This window comes from Gopherus flavomarginatus, chromosome 16, assembly GCF_025201925.1.
Source record: "Gopherus flavomarginatus isolate rGopFla2 chromosome 16, rGopFla2.mat.asm, whole genome shotgun sequence".
In the NCBI taxonomy this organism is placed as follows: domain Eukaryota; kingdom Metazoa; phylum Chordata; order Testudines; family Testudinidae; genus Gopherus; species Gopherus flavomarginatus.
Window position 1 is genome coordinate 17,639,845 of NC_066632.1, and position 24,121 is coordinate 17,663,965.

At 54.0% G+C, this 24,121-nt stretch overlaps 1 protein-coding gene across 6 annotated transcripts in view; it reads right to left on the bottom strand.

Moving 5' to 3' along the window:
* Positions 1-2,005: 2,005 nt before the first annotated feature.
* Positions 2,006-24,121, bottom strand: part of RASAL3 (RAS protein activator like 3) — a 74,564-nt gene continuing 52,448 nt past the window's right edge. For 4 of the 6 annotated variants that reach the window (XM_050925779.1, XM_050925778.1, XM_050925776.1 and 1 more), the window contains 5 exons: positions 20,726-20,826; positions 19,491-19,815; positions 18,601-18,723; positions 17,930-18,129; positions 13,192-14,256 (listed from right to left, as the gene is read on the bottom strand). In XM_050925779.1, the coding sequence (XP_050781736.1) occupies positions 13,974-14,256; positions 17,930-18,129; positions 18,601-18,723; positions 19,491-19,815; positions 20,726-20,826 (1,032 nt within the window). In that variant the 3' untranslated portion in view covers positions 13,192-13,973. Of the gene's footprint in view, positions 2,780-4,490; positions 4,637-11,901; positions 14,257-17,929; positions 18,130-18,600; positions 18,724-19,490; positions 19,816-20,725; positions 20,827-24,121 lie in introns of those variants that run through there. The other 2 variants (XR_007769893.1, XM_050925777.1) reach the window with 2 other exon arrangements.

Below are 24,121 nucleotides of genomic sequence, written 5' to 3' on the forward strand. Positions count from 1 at the left end.
CTTTTTGTTCTGTGTTATTACAGCACCTATCACAATGAGGTCCTGGTCAAAGACCGAGCCTCCAAAGGGCCACCATAATACACCTAATAAATAATAATTGTGTGTGTGTGTGTGCTGTGGGTGGGGGGGAGGGAGGGTACTTGTGTGCACTATATGTTTGGTATAGTATGTGTGTGTGCACCATGTGAATCTGTACACTGTGTGCATGAATGTGGAGTTTGTGGGCACGTGTGTGTAGAATTTCCTGGGGAGAAGCTGCGTCTCAGAGGGAGCTGCGCTTCAGAGTTGCTAGCTAAGCTCTCACAATTTTATCACGTCTTATGATCTTGGGGTGAGTTTTCAGGTGTGGTGAGCAACTGGGGCCAGCCAAGGGGGGACCTTGGGTAAAGGGCCCAGTGCTGAAAGATACCCCCTAGCCAAGGGTCCTTGCAGGCCAGACTGGGAGGAGGATCTTAACCCGATGGGGGGGGCTGATGCTAGGAAGAATGGTCCCACCACCCAAAGCCTGGAGGTGTGTGGCCACCACCAGAACAAGTGTCCAACCCGCAGTATCCCTGCAGCACAGCTAGGGCATGAGAAAGAGTTCTGGGACCTACAAGGAAGAGACTGAAGTGCCCTGGGTTTTCCTTTAACCTGTCCCATTTTTCCTTATTCTTTTTTAAAATAAATTGTTAATTAAACAACTTGTATTTGCCTTAAATTGTATGAAATGATCAGTGGGTCAGGGAAGTGCCCAGTGCAGAGAGAGTACTCCGGAGTGGGGACACTCTAACCCCTGTCCCAGATGACCACAGCAGGGTTGGGGGTTGAACCCCCCCCTCAGGAATCCTTTGCCAAGGGGTGCTGGTGTCACAGTGAGCTTGGAGTGGCTGACAGAATGGGGCAGGGCACTGAGGCTGTTGGAGCAGGTAACACTCAGTGGCCTAGGGGGCAGGCGATGCCGGGATGGGGCAGGGGTGTTGCAGGCACAGAGGGTGCCCGAGGCAAGCAGCAGTGGTTCGTGCCCAGAGTGCTTAGCGCCAATGAACACACACCAGGGTGGAGAAGCAAGCAAAGTTTATCTGAGATTTTAAAGTGGTGCTGGAAGACTTATCATGCCTTAGATTCAGCACCCCTACACAGGTGGCTTTTTCCTTTTCAAAAGTTTTTTTCCCCCCCTCGTCCTTCCTCTCCCTGTAGCAGTTACGTAAGCGCAGGTGCATTAAGTAATCTTGGCTGCAGCAGCTCGTTAGTAAGTTTTCCTTCTGCAAGTTATTTTGTCCTTTTGCTAAAGGTGCACAGGCCTCATTATTTTTGCTTTAGACCATTTAGAACTGTTGCAACTGATAACGGCTGTTACACCTGGCCTTTTAGGTCGATTAAAGTTCAAACATGGAGGGACTTTTGTCTGCTGAGACCTAAAACCAGGAAGGCTTCATACCCTTGTGGCCTTCCACCCTCCCGAGTTACCTAGGGTTATGCTTAGTGACACCAACAATTCCCTCCTTTGAGAAGACTTAACAAACTTTTGGCTGAGTTTTCTCATACTTTGAGGACAAAAAGCGATTAAGCTCTAGGGAGCTGGAGTGCTTTACAACAAGCAAGCAAGAGGAGAGTAACGATACACAACACCACACCAGTGAGCAGGAGGCAAACAATGCCTTCCCCTAGTCCCCCCGGGTTGGGTAACCAGCCCCAGAGGGAATCAGAAATAGTGGGTTCCCTTTTCTGGGCCTTCCGATGTTTGGAAGCCTGTTCGGCTGACAGGATGTGCTTGTTAATATCCTGTGTGTTTTCTGAGACATAAGTACAGCATTCATCCCCTATAAGGGCACACACTCCGCCCTGTGAAGCCACACTTCCACCCAGGAAGTGTCCACGTATGTCTTCATGATCACAGATCAGATGGTATTTCTGATGCGTCTGTAAGGGCAGTGGGCCAAGTCTGGTCCTCAAGATCACTCCGAATGGCCATCAGCTGGTCATATAGGAAATCCTGAATTCCTAAACATACTAGATTCCACTGCAATGCCTTCCCAGCCTCAGTGATATTCAATACCATCTTTCCTTGGTGTAGTACTGTATTACATTTGTTATTTAACTATTTTTAGGTACTTTTAAAAGGCATCAACATTAATAGCATAGGGGGGGTTTACATTATTAGTCACTTTCCAGGAGACAGGGCGCAGCTTGTAGAATAAACCCCAAACTCCAATCAATACCACATTCCCAGGCATGGGTCCCACAAATGTCCTCCCGCCAGTGTATAATTCTTTGTTTCTTCACTAGGGTCAGTTGTTAATGTTCTTTCTAGTCAGGAATTCCTGGACTTTGGCAATGTCAGTGGAGTGAGTGTTCCTTCTTTTTTTTCAAAACAGTCGTGGTTCAGCATCCTACAGGGGAGAGGTTACCAGCACATCACCCTGTAATGGTTTTGATTCTTCTAGAAAAATTCAAAGGCACAGTAGATCTGTCAGTGGACAAGGGAGAGGTTACTAGTACTTCACCTTGTACTTTTCCCCTGCTGTCCAGAAGGCATAGTGGAGCTAGAAGGAGAAATGGCTAATCATCAGTAGGAGAATTCTCCTGCAGTGGAGGGGTCTTTTTGCAGTGAGACTCTTGGGTACAGGCAGTCAGTCGCTGGCACTTCACAGCGGTGTTGATAGTCAGCAGGACTTAATAAGGGCCTTTTCAGCATGGAGCCAAAGCAGTCTTTCATTGGTGGACCTTTACATCAGTCCAGTTTCCTGGTTCCAAGGAGTGGCAGGGCTGCTAGGGTCTTCGGGTAGCGCTTCCTTACCTATGAGAAAAGAAACCTAACACATTTCATTCGTGCCTGGCAGTGTTTTGCAAACCTTATAGCTGCGTGGGCAAATTCAAGCCCTCCTTTTCCTGGTTGTTAGCCAAGTCTTGACTGTGAGCAGTGTCCTTGAGTGGAGTCAGTGTCTTATCTATAGCCTGAGCTTGCTAATTTTTTTTTTCAGTTAACTTATTTTGTTTTTTTGTTTTTTTTGGGTTTTTTTGGCTTTTTTTAACCTGCAAAGGAAACTTTTATTTTTTACTTATACATTTTTTTTAAATGAACACGTAAACATTGTTATTATACAGTACATTAGTTTTATTAGTCAATGTATGCCACACATACACTTTTACTAAAATAACCTTATTACAGAACTTTGGAGCAACAAGCTAGAACACGCACACCCACTTTGAGGAGTTCATTTAATTTAACCTTTAGTTCAATAGCTTTCCACCATTCCCAGCCCCCTGGCTAGAAATCTGAGGTAGCCAGAAAGATCCCAGGTACAATATGGGGAGTGGGTTAACTTTTTATGTCCTTGCTTTTAAAGACTGTTGGTATGCAAATTTTAACAACAATTTTTGCAATTAACAATTTGGCCCATTAATTTTTTTTTTTACTTAAGGAAATGCATTAGACTTTAGTATATTACATTTTTTGATTTATTTAAACACTTTGTATTTCAAGTTGAATAAAACAAGTATTTGCATTTTATTTTAATCTTTTTGTTTGATTTTAAACTAGACTATTTTATAAAAATATTAAACACAACAATTTCGGCCACAAGACAAACACCACAGGACAGAACATAGAACACAAAACATAATTTCTATTGTGCCAGTAAATGCATGGTACGTTGAATGCTGTTCAGCTGGCCTCAGTTTTCTCTGGTTATTTGAAAGACAAAAAAAACAGAGGTTTATCCCTTCTGGGCAGACAGTTATTGCTTAAAATATACAAATACTCTTGTTGACTTCAGGCAAAACAGAGGAATTACCCCATATTTTTTGTATTTGTTTTATAGGCAGCCCAGGTTTTTAATTACATGACACTGTATACATTTTTTAGCTAATTTAACTAAATTGTTCATAGCCAAATTAAATGATTGCAATTCAATAATTTCTTTGCCTGAATTTATTTACAAACATTTTATAGACACCAAGAACTTTTTTTTTTAGCTTTTTTACAAAGTTTAACTGCTGTTTTTTTTAGCAACTACACAGTTAACTTCTTACTTTTTCTTAAATTACTTGCTTGTCTTTCAACAGCCACTTTTATTAACTTAACTCACCATTTCAAGTAAGTTCTGGGTATTTGAAATTTTTATGCTTACACTTACTGACTTCTTCCTTCCACTACACCCTCAAAGGTTTTCCAACCCGTTTTTCAATCTCTTTGTCTGTTGCCTGCCCGCCAGGGACTGATCCTGCTTTTCTTGCTGAACCGTCCCTTCCATGGGCACCAACTTGTTCCACTACCAGTTTAGCTAGGAGGGTGGGCTTCTCATCTAGCCCCCACCCCTCCTGGTCTCTTCCCTTAAACATTCTAACTCACAAGACTACCCGAGTCCTCCCTCATGAGGCTTGTCACCTGGACAAAAACAAATGGCCCATATAATCCAAACCCCTTTAGAGGGTTTACCCAGAGACCCATCCATCTGTCTGCTGACACTTAAACAGAAAAGAGAATTACACAGAGCAGAGGAACTTACAGTTTAAGCCGGGCTTTCCCACTTCTATACACTGACCGCTACAGGGGACGGGACAGAATGATCTCAATTCGACTTCAAAGCTTCCTCGCAGGCATGGCTTCCACTCCGAGGAATTATGAACGAGAGGTTCAGTTCCGCCCACACTCCTAACACCCAAATGAACAGAGCAGAAAAACAACAGTAACCGGTTAAACAGAACAGAACCAGTTAGCGTTTCCTTATCCTGTTAGGGCTCACTTTTACTTATGCAGTTTTCAACATATAACATCAACAGTACCAAGCAAAGCAAACATAAAATAACAAGGGTAAAACAAATAGATGGTGTAAATTCTGCAGGGCTCCCCCCTTCTTAATTGCTCACCAAACTGTGACAAATTTCTGTTACCAATCTATTCCTCATGTCAGGTGATCAGGCTGACACTACAGGATCATTGGGGGAAGATAAAGAAAACACACCATATAACTGAATTTTTAAAGCTCCATTAATAAAATAATAAAACAACAATGGAGAGTGTTGGGAATGCTCCCACATCACTCAGGAAAACATTAATGCCCCAAGCCCGAAGCACCTTTCATACTCACACACGTACGTCCAGACTGGCCACTTCTGTGTATAATGTTCAGAGAAGGGGGAGAGGTGGACGGGAGATTATCCTGTATACAGCTTGTCCAGAATTTCCAACATGCTTCCACTCTTGGGAGGGCTGTTCTTTTACACCCTGGAATCTCCTGCAGCGTCTCTTTCAGAGATTCCAGTCCAGGTCAGCTGCCTGTGGCTTCTTTGGTGTCACCAAGCCACACTGGCTCCGGGGTCACAAAGGCACACTGTTGGATCTTACTGGACAGTTAAGCTTTGCAAACGTAATCTCAGTTCTGTAATTTATATTGCCTTTGGTTCGCCTCTGTTCTTTTTCCACAGCCAGCTGGGGCCGAAAGCAGTTTTTCTTTGTACTTAGCATAGTCTGCATTGATTCTTGACCTTGAACGCAGAGCAACTTTCTTTTTGTCCCTGAGCAAAGCTGAATTTCAAATTAACCCGTTCCTTTCCTCAATAGACAAATTTGTTCACATTGTGTCAAGGGTTTTTGGTGATTAAACTCTCCTCTTAGATGTATGATCTTATCTAGATTGAAGTACCTTCTAGTGGGCATTGTTTAGATGGATTTTCACGTGTGTAAATATTCCAATTCTCTAAATACCTGCAGGTTGTTGAACCATAATGTACGTACATGTAATATGTGGGGTAGCCTTAGGGGGTGAGGTGGAATGTTTAGACTGCCCCCCACCCATTTTCCACTTACACACACAGGGAGGGTGCCCTGTCCGCACTAGCGGCTCATAAACTAAGGAATTTTCCCTACAGGGTACTCACACAGGAGAGGCTAACGAGGATGGCCACGACCCTCCTACACCTCCCTTCAGCAAAGAGCGTCGGCTAGTCTCTGGGAGATGGCGCTGCTTACTCTGATTGCATCCAGTGAGATGATCAGACTGTCAGTAGCCCACAAGGAAAGGAAAGGGGGAGGGAAGATGGGTACACACACTCCTAGACCCAGGTAGCTTCCTCACCGGACGATGCCAGGCTGAGTCAGCCCACCATGAGTCGGACCTCCTAAAGATCCACTAGTTACCGGGCTTGCGTTAGAGTAGTCCTAGTCACGAGCTTTTGCTTCACAGGGTACTCTGGGCGTCTTCCGGTAACAGTCACTCACACTGGCCCCCAGTACCATTCTGCATCTGATCTTGCTTTTTAGCTACAACAGGGAGAGAGTGCACTAGAACATAGGGTCTCCCCTTTCTAAACAGGTCCCTCCTTTGTCCCTGCACTATCCCTAACCTGCTTTTGAATCCTTGCACTCTGCCAGACAGGGGGAAGAACAGGAGCTATGGTGGGGGATTTTTACAAGAGCTCTCCATACAAACAGCTTCAGAAGCTACCCGTTCGCTGCCAAAACAGGAGTAATTGGAGGATTGTGTTATAATTAATTGATCCTTCCGGTGGCCACCTTTTCTGGTCCTCTAGTTAATATTGAGGCCAGTCTACTATACAGAACTTTATAGTTTGCTTTTAGTTAGTGGATCTGATCCAAACACTTCCCAATTCACTAGAATGCATTCTAAGGGTGTACACTGTGCCCTGCCTGTACTCTGTCCCTGCCCCATATCCTAGGGTGACACTGGGCGTCCCCAGATCCTAACAGGCAAAAATCTAGACCACTGGACTGTTCCTACCTTATCCAAGGGACCGGTTCCTCACCGTTGCCCTCAACTGCTTCTCCACTACTCGAGCGCGTTGCACCGTTGTGCCCTCTGGGGTCAGTCGAACTGCGTCTCCGCCGAGGCCCCCGGTGAAGTCACTGGTGCGCGCTGGGCGTCGGTTGTCACCACGATCCGCCGGCCGCTGAGAGGGGTCCGGGCAAGGCTGATTTTAGCCTCGAGGCCCACCCAGGGATGCCAAAATTGTTGCAGGCACAGAGGGTGCCCGAGGCAAGCAACAGTGGTTCGTGCCCGGAGTGCTTAGCGCCAATGAACACACACCAGGGTGGAGAAGTAAGCAAAGTTTATTTGAGATCTTAAAGTGGTGCTGGGAGACTTAGCATGCCTCAGATCCAGCACACCTACACAAGCGGCTTTTCCCTTTTTAAAAGTCCCCCCTGTTCTTCCTCCCCCTGTAGCAGTTACGTAAGCGCAGATGCATTAAGTAATCTTGGCCACCGCAGCTCGTTAGTAAGTTTTCCTTCTGCAAGTTATCTTGTCCTTCTGCTAAAGGTGCACAGGCCTCATTATTTCTGCTTTAGACCAGTTAGAACTGTTGCAACTGATAACGGCTGTTACACCTGGCCTTTTAGGTCGATTAAAGTTCAAACATGGAGGGACTCTTGTCTGCTGAGGCCTAAAACCAGGAAGGCTCCATACGCTTGTGGCCTTCCACCCTCCCGAGTTACTTAGGGTTATGCTTAGTGACACCAACAGGGGCAGTTACTTGTCGGTCTCCAGCGCTCAGGCCGTGCCAGCAGCCTCTTCACCTCAGAGTCTCCCCTGCTTGCCCAGGGACAGCTTCTCCTCTCAGGCTGCCTGGCTGCTGCTGCTGCCGCGGCCACCCAGGAGGATGCAGGCAGGGGTGTGTCGCGGAGGAGAAGCAAGGGGTTGAACTCAACTGGGGCCCTGCACTTGCCAGCCAAGAGCAGCAGGAACTGGGCACTGCTCCAGGGGAGACGGGCGGCTGGAGCCCAGGGCAGTGGCAGCCTCTGCAGCAGCAGGGGCAGGCATGGAGCGTAGCCTGCCCTGGGGCAGGACAGGCCACACTGCTGCTGCTGCTGTTTCCTGCCTAGAGCCATCCTTCTCCTATGCCCAGGAGCCGCAGAACCTGAGTGCGGCAAGGGAGAGGCGGGGGGGGAGGGGGCGCACAGGGTCCACTGCCCATATGCATCAGCTACTCCCCACTAGCAGCACTGCCACCTTTGCAGGGCTGCTGCCTCCCCCCTCCCCTGCACCGCGCCGGCTCCTCCATGGCTGGGGCTCGCAGCCACCGCAAGCAGAGGCTCTGGCTCTCCCGTCCTCTGGAAGGCGGCTACTCCCTGCCAAGCTAGGGCACCGCTTTTTGGCATCCCCAGCCACTTGGGACCCTAGGTGACCGCCTGATTCACCTAGTGATTGCACCAGCCCTGCTCCCGGGGTAACCAAAGTTCAACTAAAAATCTCAACAAAGAAAGAGGTTCTTCAGGGCGTCAGGGCGTCTCTTCAGCTCACTTGCAGGGGCCTGTTCCCTGGGTTACTTTGGAGTCTTTCCCCGCTCTGGCCCCAAGCTGGTTCCCCTGAAGCACCTTGCATCCTGCAGGCCCTAGCTGCAGGGGCCAGCCAGCCTGCCTGTGGTTCCACACTCAGGAACACGTCAGTGGGCCAGACCCTTGAGGGGTCCTGCTCTTCCTTCAGATTAGCCCACATGGCCTTCCACCTCTGAGACTGAGCCCCTGGGCTCCAGCCCTCCTGCTGCACTCTGTGAGCTCCGCCCAGTGCATCCACCGGAGAAAGATGCCTGTCCAGAGACTTGCCAACTCCTCAGGGCCCAGCACACCCTGGCAAGGATGTACAGCAACACCAGGCAACATTTTCAAACAGAGTCGGGTTTATTAGTTGGCTGAAACCAGGCCGGGAAGTCCCCAGGTTAGCGCAGCAAAGCAAAGGCTAAGACACCATCCATCCTGGTCAAGCCAGCCAGCCACCCAGCCGTGGACTCCACTTTTGGTCCTCGCCCCCTGGCAGTCTCTGATGAGAGCTTGGTGTCTCTCCCAAAGCCAGATCTTCTCCCCCGCCACAGATCCCTGCTGAGTTCACGTTCTGCCCACAAGACGCTCATGGGTAGGTGTCAATTGTTGGGGCTCCCTTTGTCTTTCCAGACCCTCCATTGACATGGTTTGGCCTGAAAGGACCCCTTCACTCCACCCTAGACAGTCACATGACCTAACACCTCATGGCTCCTGCTCTGCCCCAAGAGCAGCCTTTTAACCCTTTTGCACCCACTGGGTAGCAACATAAAGTGCAGAGGGAAATTGAGGCACACACAGGCATAAAAATATTCCAGACAATTCTGACTTTGCCACCCTCTGTGATGGGGGATTGTTGGAAGGGCCCTTCCCAGGAGGAGGGAACTCTCTGTGAGTGTGGGGGTGTGTGGAAGAGCCCCTTCATGAGGGAGACGGGGAAGCAGCCCAAGGGGGGATGAGAATCCCCAGCCATGGATCCTCTGGGGTGCCTCAGTACGGGGCACCCCCCTGCCTGCCCCTTGGTACACATCAGTGCCTCAAACTTCCCTGCACTCGGATTGTGGAGCCCTTGCCTCAGCCAAAGGCTGGTACTTGGCACCCCCAGCCTGGCGCATAGCAATTGGGCACAACGATGCCCTGCTCTCAAATCAAACCAATAGGTGCTCCAGGGCTCTGAAGGCCTCTTTCCAGCCAGAGACCAACCCCTGCCCCAGTGTGGGGCTGGATCAAGCCCAAGGCAGCAGGGGGCTGAGGCCTACAAGGTGTCCCCACCCCCACCCTCCTCATTCTCCAGTCTCACACTGTAAAACAAAACAACCTCCTTCTGGGCACATCCCCAATGGCTGCTGTGCTTAGCCAGTCCGGCTGCTCCAGCAGATGCTGCCTGAGTCCTGAAAATCAGGCCCAAGCTGGGGAGCCAGCCAGCCCCACAAGGCACTTGGGAACGTCTTGGCCCAAGGCTAGGAAGTGCAGGCAGGTCAGAGCTAGGGGGATTCGAATGGAAATATGCCTGCAGGCCTCTCCCCTTCCCCTCCCTCCCACCACATGGACATGCTGGCACACGGACACCAGGGCTGCTGGCTGGTGGGTGCCATGTAGAAGAGCACAGGAGGAGCCCTTTGTGCCTTCACAGCAGCGACCGCCCTGAGAGTGGGACAGGGGAGCCAGTGTCTGGAGACTGCAGTGCGCCAGTGCTCGCTGCTCCTAGACAGCCTGCCTGGCCCCTGGAGGCAGGCAGCCCCCCTGAGGTTGCTGGGCTGGAGCATGGAGCTCCCAGCCAGGCTTCATTCTCTTGTTCTGCCATTTATCAAGAGATGCTCTGGCTGAGCCCTTGCAGACTGTGGGAGCACTGCGGGCCCCGGCTTCTCATTACAATGTTCAGGGCTCAGTGAAACTCTCTGCCTGCCAGAGATTCTCCTGAAATCCAACCAGACGGACATCCTGGGGCTGCAGGTCTCTGCATCATCCCCACCCACCCCCCTTAGTTCCCTGCAGGGGCTGCCCTCCACTGAACCACCAGGGAATTTGCTCGACTAAGCTGGCCTTTGAGGCAGAACATGGCGGGTAGGAGAGACAGAGGAAGGATGACTCCGCTCTATGCATCAGGGATGCCAGCCTAGCCCTGCCCTGCCCCAGAAAGGCCTGGATCCCTGGGTGATGGGGCCAAACCAGAACCTCAAGTTCTTGGGTCCCTTTCCTCAGGATCCATGCTGGGCTGGCATTATTCACCTAACACAGCTGGGGGGGGGGGTGTTCCTCACATCTGTGTGCCATGGACCTTCCCTTGCAAGGTGACAGCTGCTGCGATCTCACAAGAGTTTGTGTTGGTGTCACAGCAGCTGAACTGTATCACACGGGGGAGCAGGGGACGAGTGTAGGGTGACCAAATATCCTGATTTCATAGGGACAGTCCTGATTTTTGGGTCTTTTTCTTATATAGGCTCCTATTACTCCCCCATCCCCTGTCCCGCTTTTTTACATTCGCTGTCTGGTCATCCTAGGGAATGTATGTGTGTGTGTGTGTGTCCCTAAGTGGTGCTACTCCAGCCCCTTCTGTTAACCCAAAAGCCCAGAGGCATCTAGGTCTAGCTCCTCAATGCAATTCAGGCGCCTCGCTCCTGTTGAAGCCAATGGAAGTGAGCCCTGATCTACACTACTAAACTGGGTCCTAGTCACTTGCCCTCAGAGCAGTGGGGACACACTCCCTCCCTCTTAGATCCTCCCTCCCAACTGCTCACCCCTCCCTCCCGCACCTGGCTCCATACTGCGGCTTCCCCTCCCTGCAGTCATGAGCCGGGCAGAGCCTCTCCAGGACCAGAATGCACCTGTCCTCAGGAAGGCAACTCCTACAGGTGCTAGGAAACATTGGAGAGACAGGCTGCATCAGGAGTCACCCCAAGACCCTGACTATCATCCCACTGCAAATGCACAGGCCAGCCTCTGCAGACAGGACTGCTCCTAGGGGCTGAGGGGCGAGCTGGCTCTGTGCATTGCTGGACTATCATGGGAGCAGAAGCCAGCTGTAGCTCTGAAATGGAGTGGTTTCCACTCTAAGGCTTTGTCTGCACTGGACTTTCGTCAGTAAAACCTTTGTCGTTCGGAGTGTGCGTGAAAAAAACACTCTCCTCCCCCAAACGACACAAATTTTACAGACAAAAAGAGCTGATGTGAACAGCATTTTATCAGAGGGCGCTCTCTCTCCTGCCGACAAAGCTACTGCCGCTTATTGGGGGTGGGAGTTTTTTGTCAGTGGGAGAGTGCTCTCCTGCCGACAAAACTACTGCCACTCGTTGGGGTGGGAGTTTTTTGTCGGTGGGAGAGCTCTCTCTTGCCAACAAAGAACAGCTACGCTGTGTGCCTTTTAGCTGCAAAAGCTATGTTGCTAAAAGGTGCGTAGTGTAGACATAGCCTAACGCCCTGAATTTGATGACCCTTCCCAGCTGGCCTGCCCAGGCCCAGCCTGCAGGGGACGGGGAATCAGTCCGGAGTTTGGGCCAAGTCATTTGGAGGACGAGAAGAGCTCACTCCCATCCCGAATATCCCCATTATTCTCGTTTTGCCCAGTTCCAGGGTCCCAGAGGTAGGGGACAGAGCTCGGAATGGCCCCAGTGAGCAGGGGACATGGGGACCTGGGAGAAGCTGGTTTGGAATTCAGCAAATGATAAACCTTTGCAGGTGACAGCCAGCCCTGATATGCCCTCCCAGGTGTGCACTGCACACATGCTGAGTGCCAGCTGTGACGGGGCCTCAGCCCTGCAAGCCTTGGAAGGCGTCTGTGTGAGCGCTCTGGGATGCAGGGAGAGACTTGCAGAAGTGCTCAGCCCCCAGCAGCACCCACTGAGAACAATGTGAGGCGCACATGTGTGTGCACATGTGCCATGTGTGTGCGCATACATGCATGTGTGTTGTTCCTGTATGTGCCTGTGCACGTGTGTATGTGTGTGTGCATGAACAGCAGGGCTGGGAGCTTCTCAGTAGGAGCTGGGCTTTTCTAAAACCTGGCCCTGTGGCAAGAGACTCTCGGAGCTTGGTGCCTGCCATGCTTCCCTCTGAATCCTTGGGCCCTGGCCTGTCTGGTCCCATGTGGCGAGTGCTCCAGGCTCCAACCCACATGCTCGTCACAAAAGGCACTATGTTTACTGCCTGGCTGCAGGGGACCCTCAGAGACAAGGAAGGTTTTTGACAAAGCAGCCACTGCATTTCTGGCTCTGCAGGGAGTCATGGCCCAAGCATGAACCCAGAGACAAGCTCACTGTGGCAGCTCATCCCTGAATCCCCCAAGAGCCAAATGAGGCCTGAATACTGGTCCGAGGGCATCCCTTCTAGTCAGCCCCTGGCCCAGGGCTGGGCCTGTTGGCAGTTACTGGGCAGTGGCCCTGGGCAACTGGTGCTATGCAGCAGCCCGAGCCCCAAGGAAGCTTGGGCATGTTGGGGCAATGATCCATTATGGGGGTGGCAGCATGGGTATGACGGAGGGGGCAGCAAGGCATCGGGAGTGTGTGGGAGGAGGTCAGAAGGAAGCACCTGGGGACCCTTTGGATGCAGGAATAGGGAAGGGAACCCCGGTTGGGATGAGAGAGGGGCTGAATGGGCCTCTCACAAATCTGATCGCTCTCCACCACTCCTGGGGAGTGGAGAGCTGCAGGGGATTCACAGCAGCAGCCTGCAGCTCTCTGGGACTCCATTATCTGGAACAACATCCCTGGCAGACTCAGGACCTCCCAGGCTGGACTCATACCAGGAAAGGGCTGCTGGGCTTGGGTCTGTGACAAATTTCTAGAGACAAGGTCTGGCTGGCAGGGTATCCAAAGCGGGTGGCAGCTGCTGGGGTGGGGTGCGTCCCACGCAGGGCCCAGGGGCTGGCCGTCTGGGCCCACCAAGCTGGCTAAACCTCCTGCCAGTCCTCGGCCCCGTCCTGTGGCGCTGGCATCAGCAGCGAGTTGGGTGGCTTGTCCTGGAATCCCTGCCGCTGACTGATGGCACAGAGCAGCTCGGCGTGTTCCCGCTCCAGGGCCGACAGGCGGCGCTCCTACAGGGACAAAGGGCTCAATAACCCCAGCCTGCTGCCCTGCTCCCCTAGTCAGATGCCCATAGCCGGCAGCACACGCCACGCTGCACAGATATCTGACGCCAAAGACAACTAGCACCATCACCCTCCACTCCTGGGCAAGGTGTGGGGCAGCTCCCTTCATTCTCAGGATCTCCCTCTTCCATGCTCCACCCCAGGAGAGACTGCCCTAAGGAACCCTCCCCATCCCCTTCAGTGCTGCCTTCTTAGCCACCCTTCCACTCTGCCCCACAGGAGCTGTGGCTGAACTTACCCCACTCCCATGAGGTCTAGGAGACAAAGAGTATCAGGTGGGTCAGAGCAGGGGGGCTGGGAGTCAGGACTTCTGGGTTCTATTCCCAATGCTGGCAGGGGAGTGCGGGCTGGTGGGCAGAGCAAGGACTACTTCATCCCACTAATATCGGCCCTCCCAGCTCAATGGCTCTAGGAATTTTCCCGCTCTCTGAGCGCTAAGCAGGGATCAGCCATAAGGGTGGAGGACACTGGTCCCTCTTGTTTAACTCACTGTGGGTGTAGGAGGAACTCAGGTGCTGGGGTCCTGGTCCTTCCACCTAAGGGTCCAGGGGTCCCCAGCTCTGCTGGACGCAGGTACTGAGGGTCACCCATGGGCAACCTTGAGCCCCATCTGACTGGGCGGGAGAGGAACGGACATCACACACTCCTGGGGCTAACTCCCCCTACCTCCCCTCCTCCTCCCCATGCAGTGAAAGCAATGGGGCTGCACAGGCTGGAGCTGAGATCCAGCATGCCCCATAATACACTGTGCAGGGTGGCTCCCAGAATCCCCTCGGTTACTCCCTGATAGACCAATTGGGCGGAGCTGCTGGGCTCGTCAGCCCCAGGGGGCGTGGATCTTACCAGACGCTTCGTCCTCTCCTCGCTGGCCTTCAGCTTCTCCTGGTCCTTCCTCCGGCTGCCTTCTGCTGCCGCCACCCTGCAGGAGGGAGGGTGTCAGTGGATCCGCAGCTTGCTCTGCCCGGCTGCGAGAGCCCAAGCACTGGACACTTCCCTCTGCCCTGGCCCCAGGCACTTCACCGCATTGCTCCCCAGGCACCTCCTAACCTCTGGACACCTCACTGCCCCACCCCTGGACACCTCACTGCCCCACCTCCAGACACCTCCCCATCCCTGAACACCTCACTGCCCCACCCCTGGGCACCTCACTGCCCCACCTCCAGACACCTCCCCATCCCTGAACACCTCACTGCCCCACCCCTGGACACCTCACTGCCCCACCTCCAGACACCTCCCCATCCCTGAACACCTCACTGCCCCACCCCTGGACACCTCACTGCCCCACCTCCAGGCACTTCCCTGCCCCTGAACACCTCAGTGCCCCACCTCCAGACACCTCCCCATCCCTGAACACCTCACTGCCCCACCCCTGGGCACCTCACTGCCCCACCACCAGACACCTCCCCATCCCTGAACACCTCACTGCCCCACCCCTGGACACCTCACTGCCCCACCTCCAGACACCTCCCCATCCCTGAACACCTCACTGCCCCACCCCTGGACACCTCACTGCCCCACCTCCAGGCACTTCCCTGCCCCTGAACACCTCAGTGCCCCACCTCCAGACACCTCCCCATCCCTGAACACCTCACTGCCCCACCCCTGGGCACCTCACTGCCCCACCTCCAGGCACTTCCCCGCCCCTGAACACCTCAGTGCCCCACTCCTGGACACCTCACTGCCCCACCCCCAGGCACCTCCCCGCCCCATGACACCTCACTGCCCCACCCCTGAGCACCTCCAGACACCTCCCCACCCCTGGACACCTCACTGCTGCACCCCTGGGCACCTCACTGCCCCACCTCCAGGCACTTCCCCGCCCCTGAACACCTCAGTGCCCCACTCCTGGGCACCTCGCCGCCCCTGGACACCTCACTGCCCCACCCCCAGGCACCTCCTCGCCCCATGACACCTCACTGCCCCACCCCTGGGCACCTCCAGGCACCTCCCCGCCCCTGGACACCTCACTGCTGCACCCCTGGGCACCTCACTGCCCCACCTCCAGACACTTCCCCATCCCTGAACACCTCTCTGCCCCGCCCCAGGCACCTCCCCGCCCCTGGACACCTCAGTGCCCCACTCCTGGGCACCTCACCACCCCGGACACCTCACTGCCCCACCCCCAGGCACCTCCCCGCCCCATGACACCTCACTGCCCCACCCCTGGGCACCTCACTACCCCACCTCCAGGCACCTCCCCGCCCCTGGACACCTCACTGCCGCACCCCTGGGCACCTCACTGCCCCACCTCCAGACCCCTCCCCATCCCTGAACACCTCTCTGTCCCGCCCCAGGCACCTCCCCGCCCCTGGACACCTCACTGCCCCACTCCTGGGCACTCACCGCTCCTGGACACCTCACTGCCCCAACCCCAGGCACCTCCCCACCCCATGACACCTCACTGCCCCACCCCTGGGCACCTCACTGCCCCACCTTCAGGCACCTCCCCATCCCTGAACACCTCTCTGCCCCGTCCCAGGCACCGCCCCACCCCTGGACACCTCACTGCCCCACCCCCAGGCACCTCCCTGCCCCATGACACCTCACTGCCCCACTCCTGGGCACCTCACTGCCCCGCCTCCAGGCACTTCCCTGCCCCTGGACACCTCACTGCCCTGCCCCTAGGCACCTCCCTGCTCCTGGACACCTCACTGCCCCACCCCTGGGCACCTCACTGCTCCACCTCCAGACACCTCCCCATCCCTGGACACCTCACTACCTCACCCCTGGGCACCTTCCCGCCCCTGGACACCTCACTGCTCCACCCCTGGGCACTTCAATGCCCCACCTCCAGGCACCTCCCCATCCCTGGACACCTCAGTGCCCTGCCCCTAGGCACCTCCCCACCTCTGGACACCTCCCTGCCCCACTCCTACGCACCTCCCTGCCTCTGGACACCTCACTGCCCCACCCCCAGGCACCTCTTCACCCCTGGACACCTCCCTGCCCGCCTCCAGGCACCTCCCTGCCCCTGGACACCTCAGTGCCCCGCCCCTAGGCACCTCCTCGCCTCTGGACACATCACTGCCCCGCCCCCAGGCACCTCCCCACCCCTGGACACCTCACTGCCCCACCCCCAGGCACCTCACCGCCCCTAGGCACCCCCCTGCCCCTGGACACCTCACGGCCCTGCCTCCAGGCACCTCCCTGCCCCTGGACACCTCACTACCCTGCCTCCAGGCACCTCCCTGCCCCTGGACACCTCACTGCCCCACCCACAGGCACCTCTCCACCCCTGGACACCTCCCCACCCCTGGGCACCTCCCTGCCCCTGGACAGCTCACTGCCCCACCCCCAGGCACCTCCCCACCCCTGGACACCTCACTGCCCCACCCCCAGGCACCTCTCCACCCCTGGACACCTCCCCACCCCTGGGCACCTCCCTGCCCCTGGACAGCTCACTGCCCCACCCCCAGGCACCTCTCCACCCCTGGGCACCTCCCCGTCCCTGGACACCTCCCCCTGCCCTGTGCCCAGGCACCTCATCGGCCCGCCACTGGGCACCTCATCACTTTAACTCCGGACACCTCATTGCTCTGCCCCAAAGCACCTCATTGTCCTACCCTCAGGCACCTCATCGCCCTACCCTTGGACACCTCACTCCTTCAACCCTGGGCACCTCATGGCCCTGCCTCCTGGCATCTCCCCCTGCTTTGCCCCATGGCACCTCCCCCTGCCCTGCCCCCAACACCTCATCACTCTGCCCCTAAGCACCTCATCACCCCACCCCTAGGCACCTCACTGTCACACGTGTCAATATACCCCTGGCCACTGGGCATCTCCTCATGCCCAGCCCACGGGCACCTCACCATCCCACCCCTGGACACCTCATCAACCCACCCCCTTGGCACCTCACTATCCTGCCCCTGGGCACCTCCCCCTGCCATGCCCCTGAGCACCTCACTGACCCACCCCCCGGCACCTCACTATCCTGCCCCTGGGCACCTCCCCCTGCCACGCCCCTGAGCACCTCAATGCACTGCCTTTGCACACCTCCCCCTGCTCCTGGAAAACCTCACTCCACCTCACTCCGCACTGTTCCTGGGGTACCTCCCCACATCCTCTGGAAACCTGCCCCCATTCCATCATGGGGCACCTCCCCCTGCCTCGCTGCACCAAATGGAATCAGCTTATCCAAGGGCCCTGACAGCTGCTGAACCTATCGTGAACTGTGCAGGGGTGGGAGGGACCATCCTGGGGGCAGGTTGTGCCAGCCTTCCTGCCCCTTCCTAGCCACTGTCAGCAGGGCCAGGCCCTGGTGGGAACATGTGGGCCAGCTGCCATGGCCCTCAGTTTGCCCCAGATCCACCTGGACAGCAAGTTCCTGAGTCCCCTGAGAGCCGTCAGCAAGTGCCCAGCCCACCTTGGCTGGCATCTGAATCAGCCAGGACTCAAGCCGGGGAGGGACCTGAGGTGCCCCTGGGGACCCACTAGAAGCACTTGGCTCTCCTTGCGGCCTGGCTGCCCAGCATATGCCTGGGCCATGGAGGGGCACCCATGGCTCTCTGCTGAGCCAGCACCCAACATCACCCAGAGGCTCAGCAGGACCATGGTGCCCCGGCGCTGCCTTTCTCCCTGATGGGCTCCCTTACCTGGTGCTGAGGTTTGCCAGGTGGGTTTCCAGCTTCTCCAGCTGCCTCCGGAGTCTCTCCTCCTGCCCCTGGCTTTTGGCCTGCTCCTCCAGCAGTGTCTGGTTCTGGGTGACCAGCATTTCCAGCTGGCTCTCAAAGAGCCTCTGCTTCTCCCTGGACTCTGCCAACTCCTTCCTCAGCTCTTCAATTTGCTTCCCATGCTAGGGGAGCCCAAGACAAGATCAGCTCGTCATGGGCCATGCAGCACTCCACGGGCACAGAGAGGGCACCGTTCTGCCACGTGGGCTCCTTACCCAGCTGCAGAAAGGCTGAGAGCCCAGTATAGGCTGGCAGCAGGAGAGGGGCCTAGTGGTTAGAGCACTAGTGGCTGGGAGTCAGGACTCGTGGCTGTGTGTGTGAGGAGCTCTACGATCCTTGCCTGGAGGCCATAGGGTTGGGGAAAGGATGGTGACACATCTACCAGCCCCTACCAGGCTAACATGGTGAGGTTTGGGGGATGGCACTGTCCTTCCCATTGCAAGCATGGGGGCTGGTTCTGTGGACTGGGGTGGGTAGCAGTGATGCATCAGCACCCTGGCAGAGCCTGGGCATTGAGGTGGAGAGAAAGACCCTGGCATGGTCCCATAGGGCCTGCTCTGGAGCCTGGGGTCTCTGGGGGTGCAGAGTGTTACCTTCTCCAGCGGCCGCATGGCGTACAGCTCAGTCTGTGCCTTGGCTGCTTCCTCAGCGTGGCGCTGCCAGGGAACCGTGGATTTCCGGGGCAGCGAGGCAGACTGGCGGAGATTGGATCGCCCCTAGGACACACAGCACAGAGCCCTTCAGGGCGCTGCAGGCAGCACAGGCTAGCAGGGGGCCATGGTTCTGCCTGTCAGTGACATGGGGCCAGACGCCTCCCGGTTCCTCTCGGGATAGGCTGGAACAACTGGTGATTCCTGCTGGAGCCCATCACCCGACCCTACCCGGTGGCAAGGGAATGGGGACAAGAACAGCTCCAGGCCCAGCCCTGAACTGCCCTGCTCCTCTCTGAACCAGACCCTAGAATCAGAACTATCCCCCGAACGGCAGCCTAGAACCAGAAACGTCCCCCAAACTGAACTATCCCCTGAACCCCAAAGCGAACAAAACTGCAATCGTCACCTGAACTAAAACCATCAACCACACCCAAACTGAACTGGAGTCATCACCAGAACCAGAACCATTTCCCAAACTGGAACCAGAATGGACTCCGGGCTCCAGTGCCCGCTCTCTGGGGCTGGGGTGGGGCCCTGGCACTGATAGTGCCCCAGGAAGGGCAGACCTTGTTCTCCGGAGAGCAGGCTGTGGCTGGCCACTGGGGAGCAGGGCACAAGGGGTGAGTGTGCTCAGCTCCATTCCCCCTGTCCTCAGTCCCAGCAGGCATCAGGCGGAGCATGGCCTCTGTGGGGGTGGCTCTGGCAGTGATCGCTTTGCAGCTTGAGCAGCCTGCATGGGTCAGAGAAGGGGCGGGCAGCTGGGTGCCAAGACCCCCTTTCCAGGTGGACTTGGCCGTCCCCCAGGGTGGGAGCTGCCCAGAGCCCCTTACCGGGTGGGCTCGACCATCCCGTGGGCGGAAGGTAGAGGGGCGAGGGCTCCCATCGTGACTCTCTTCTCCCTGGGACTCAACCACGTGCTCCATGCTGCTCTGCTTCTGCAGTCTGCGTCCTGCCTTGCTCTGGGCTGGCACACTCTGGGTGCGCTGCACCTTCCTCCTTTCCCAGGCCTGGCGTGGGGAGGCAGGCAGTTGCTGGAGATGCTGCTCATCCTCCTTCCCCCGGCCCTTCTGGATGTTGGTCATGGAGTGACTCTTGATCAGGGGGCTGTACTTGCTCAGCTCTCTCGGGGGCAGGAATCCTGGCTTCTCACCAGGGCTGAAACACAACGGTTGGGGCTGAGTGTCATTGGAGAGAGCTAGGAGCACTGTGCTGGACCAGAATCCAGAACCATCCCATGAACCAGACCCTAGAATGGGAACTATCCCGAACCGCAACCTAGAACCAGAAACATCCCTCAAACTGAACTATCCCCTGAACCCCAAAGCGAACAGAACTGCAATCGTCACCTGAACCAAAACCATCAACCACACCCAAACTGAACTGGAGTCATCACCAGAACCAGAACCATTTCCCAAAACCATCAACCAAACCCAGTCAGAACCATTTCCTGAACCCAAACCGTCACCCAAGCCCAAATCTCAAATTGAACCAGAACCATCCCCTGAACCAGCCTGAATCAGAACCAAACTGCCAGCTAGTCACCCCAAATTCAAACCCAGCCTGACACCAGCACTTCAAGCAAACCCTTGGACTGGAGCCATCATGTTAATCTCCAACCCAGCCCATTGTCTGAGTCTCTGCTCCCTGCTGTCCCTCTTCCCCATCCACCTGGCCCGGGAACCCAAAGCCACAGCCTAGCTTTGGTCCTGAGGCTCCAGACCCAAACTCTCTTCAGGCCCCACACTTGAGCTGCCTCCTAACCCCACACATAAGCTCAAACCCTCCCCCGGGCCTTATGATGGCCAGGCCCCACTCCCATAAGCCAGAGCACCATCACTTGTCTGAGCCCCACTGGCAGGATCAGCCCAGTCTGGAGCACATCTTGCGGGGAGTGGATTTCCCAAGACTCATTTCCCAACATCACCGCACAGTGCCAAGCTCGTCTGGCAACACCAACAGCCCTGTCCTGCTCCTGCTGCTGTCAATGACAGAATCCCCCCAGGCCCTTTGAGCCCTGCACCGCCTGGATCACCGCTCATGGAGAGGGGAGGGGAAGGGGAAGTACCTGTCCATGCCGGGGCCAAGTTTGATGGAGACAGGCACTGGCGTCCCCTCTTTGATGGCATAGAGGATGGTCGGCAGGGGCTCTAACTGCTCCCTTGTTCGCTGCCGGGAAACACAAAGGGAGAAGATTCACCGCTGTGGGTTTGCCAACAGCGGTGTCCCTCAGTCTCGTGTGAGACAAACCCAGCTTGGCCCTGCCAGATCTGTTGGAGGAGCTCTGACCAGCACAGCCAGGGGCAGCGGTAACAGATGCTTTTCTTCCTGTCTGGCGTATTGTCTGCTTCCCAGTGGAGGTCTGTTTGCACACTTAACTGGATGATAATCAAGATTGCAAAATCAAGGTGAGAGGAAAGCCATAGACGACTCAATCAGCAAGGCCGTTCTGTTTAGGAATAAGGATGAAGGACTGGTCTGATGTATCTAGGGGAACCAAAGACGCCATTGATCCTTCACTGAGGTGGCAGTGTGGTTTGCTTCATGAAAAAAAGGTCACAACCTGCCTGGCTGTGAAGCTCTAGTGAGCAATACTTTATTAGCCAGGAGAGTAGCTCGCTAACTAAGTCTGGGTTCTAGAATGTGTTATGATTTCATTTGCTATGAAGCCATTTGTTTCCAATCCTTCTCCTTGCTATTACTCAAATCTCTGCTTTATTAAGTGAACCTATTGTGGATTTCACTATAGCCATATCTGTGCTGTGTGTTAAACAGAGCACTGATCTCAGTTGGGACTGGTAGGCGGGGGTGGATTGTTCCTTTGGAAGCAGTGAATCTGAATACTGCGGCGTCCAGTGGACCAGAGGCTGGACACTCCAGGGACACATTCAAGGGCCTTGGGGTCTGGGGTATGCCAACGGCTAACCGGCAGAGAGAGCAGGGCCTGCAGAGGCCTAGAGGGCAGGGCTTGTGTTGCCCGTGGCTGATGGAGTCGGGACCTGAACCTGGCAGGATGCTACCTAACCCTGGTTACCAGTGGAAAGTTTCACAGGGGCAACGCCCAGCTGGGTTGGCTCAACGCAGCTCCCATCAGCACATCCAAGGGGCGATGCCCAGCTGGGTCCAGCTCAGCATGGTTCCAACAGGAACAGCCATGCAGAGACAGTTTCCAGCTCAGACCAACGCAGCGTGGCCCATGCAGGTCCTATGGTCTCCGCTGATGGAGCTGCTCGAGGATGCTAGCAGGTTCCAGACATACACAGCAACACCAGCTGCTGGCTGTGGAACCCTGCAGTGGATAAGCCCTTTCTATCTTCTGGCCACAAGAGGGCAGATGTGCTCTGTCAATGCACTTCCATCCCATCATGGCGCCATTTCAGATTTGGCAGGGGGGTGGGTGGGGGGCATCTTTAACCGTGATTCCAAAGGCTACTTGGGCACCTGAAAAAAAAATTATTTTTTTTTGCAGTTAATAGCTTAGATACAGTTCTCCTATCAGATAATAATTTCTAATTCCTATATAAAGAAAGAAAATTAAATTAAATATTAGACCCACTCAGCTCTAATACTTGTTCTGACATCTTGTGTCGATTCACTTAAGGGACACTGGTTAGGTTTAAAAATTAATGTATAGTCTTACTCTGTTACTAATCCTTGAATACAACAATTGAAACAATTGTAGAAAAACCTAGATGACTTTCTATCACTTTTTTGCAGTTCATCAAGCTTGGAATAGATCATTGAACTTTTGGAAACATCTTATTAGGGTAAGGCCCTGTGAGTTTATATTGCACCTGCCTGGGGCTGTAGAGGTGTTACCCCACTACAAATGATAGACTAGAAAATGACTTTGAACAGGAGTGAAACTGACACTTTCAAGTCACTTTCATAGTATTGCCAACTCCAAATGTTCAAAAATCAAGAATCAGGCTCACCAAAAATCATGAGATTGGCTTTAAAATAATGAGATTATGTAAAAAGAATAGATGTTGAGGTTTTTTTAATTTACATTCTGCTTTTTGAGTCTTTAGGGTGCACTGGGGCCACATTTTGAGGCTTTCTCCACAGCCACAAGGGCTAGAAACTTTACTTTTCTTTAAGAATGAAGGCTGACATCATCACACATCACTTGACTCCAGGATCTGGGGCTTTAAGGAAAACAATAATTATCATGAGACTCATGACAAAATCATAAGAGTTGGCAACACTGCTTTCACTTCTGTTTAAAAGCTAATTATTTTCCAGAAGGCTCCTAAATACTATAATGCTTGAGTTGCAGTTTTCACGGGAGAATATTTTAAATCAAACACCAAGAAAAGTCAACATTTTAAAGTTGGGGGGAAATTGAGACTTCTGAGGTATATCAGGGCCACTGCAGGTAGGAAAGGAAAATAGACACAGGAGCTCTGGGCAGCTCTTCCTCCTGAAAGAAAGTTGGAGGGTCAAATCTTCTAGTGCTTAATAAAGTAAAACTTCTATTGCCATCAGCACCTCCACTCATAGATATAAACATCACGGTGAACACGTGATAACATGTGGGGTCAATAACTATACACTTCATACTTAAATATCTTATCCAGGGTTACACATCTTATATTCACTGGCTCAGGGATTACATTTTCTGGCATATTCTGAACAGTGCTGCACACACAGATTGTGCCCAATGAATAATACAAATCATGACAATAATGGTTGACTTTATGGACTCTGTGGATTAATTTCTGTTCTTTGTTCTGGAATTGGTCTGAATACAGCTGAAACCCTAAGAATTTGATATATAATCACATTTGATACTCATATGACACTTTCTCATTCCTTCCTTTTCTCAAACTCAGAACAAAAAAATGACAAAACAAATGGTTTTCAGTTAAAATCTAAAATTGCACAGCAGGCATTGCTGTACAACTTAGCCTAGGGCAGAACCTGCCACCCATTGGCTGTTAAATGATCGTGTCTCATTCTCTTTCTTTCTTCAGCCTTCCTGACCTCTGTGCTGCTTTTGATACTGTCAACCATGCCATTGTTCCCAATCATCTGGGACCGTGTGCTGGAGTCTCAGAGAACTGGCCTTCTTGATTTTGCTCCCATGCATCAAAGGCCTCTTTTTTACAGCATACAGCAGAGAGAAAGGCTGATCCAGCAGATAGCCCTAAGAGACCTGGGTTCTACTCTGGCCTCTTCTCCCCCGACTTCCTGTATGACCTCAGGTCTGTGCCTTAGGGACAGAGTTTCAAAGGTTTTCAGGCACCCAAAGATGCAGGCACTTTTGAAAATCCCACTAGGTGCCTAAATACATATAAAAACCTGGCTGTTAGTGTCTCTGTGCCTCAGTGCCCCATCTGTACCATGGGGATAACAGCACGGCTCTACCTCACCAAGGGGCTGGGATGTGACGCACGCAGATACTACAGTGATGGGGCCACATAAATACCAGAGGTAGAGTGGGAACTTCTCTATACCATTG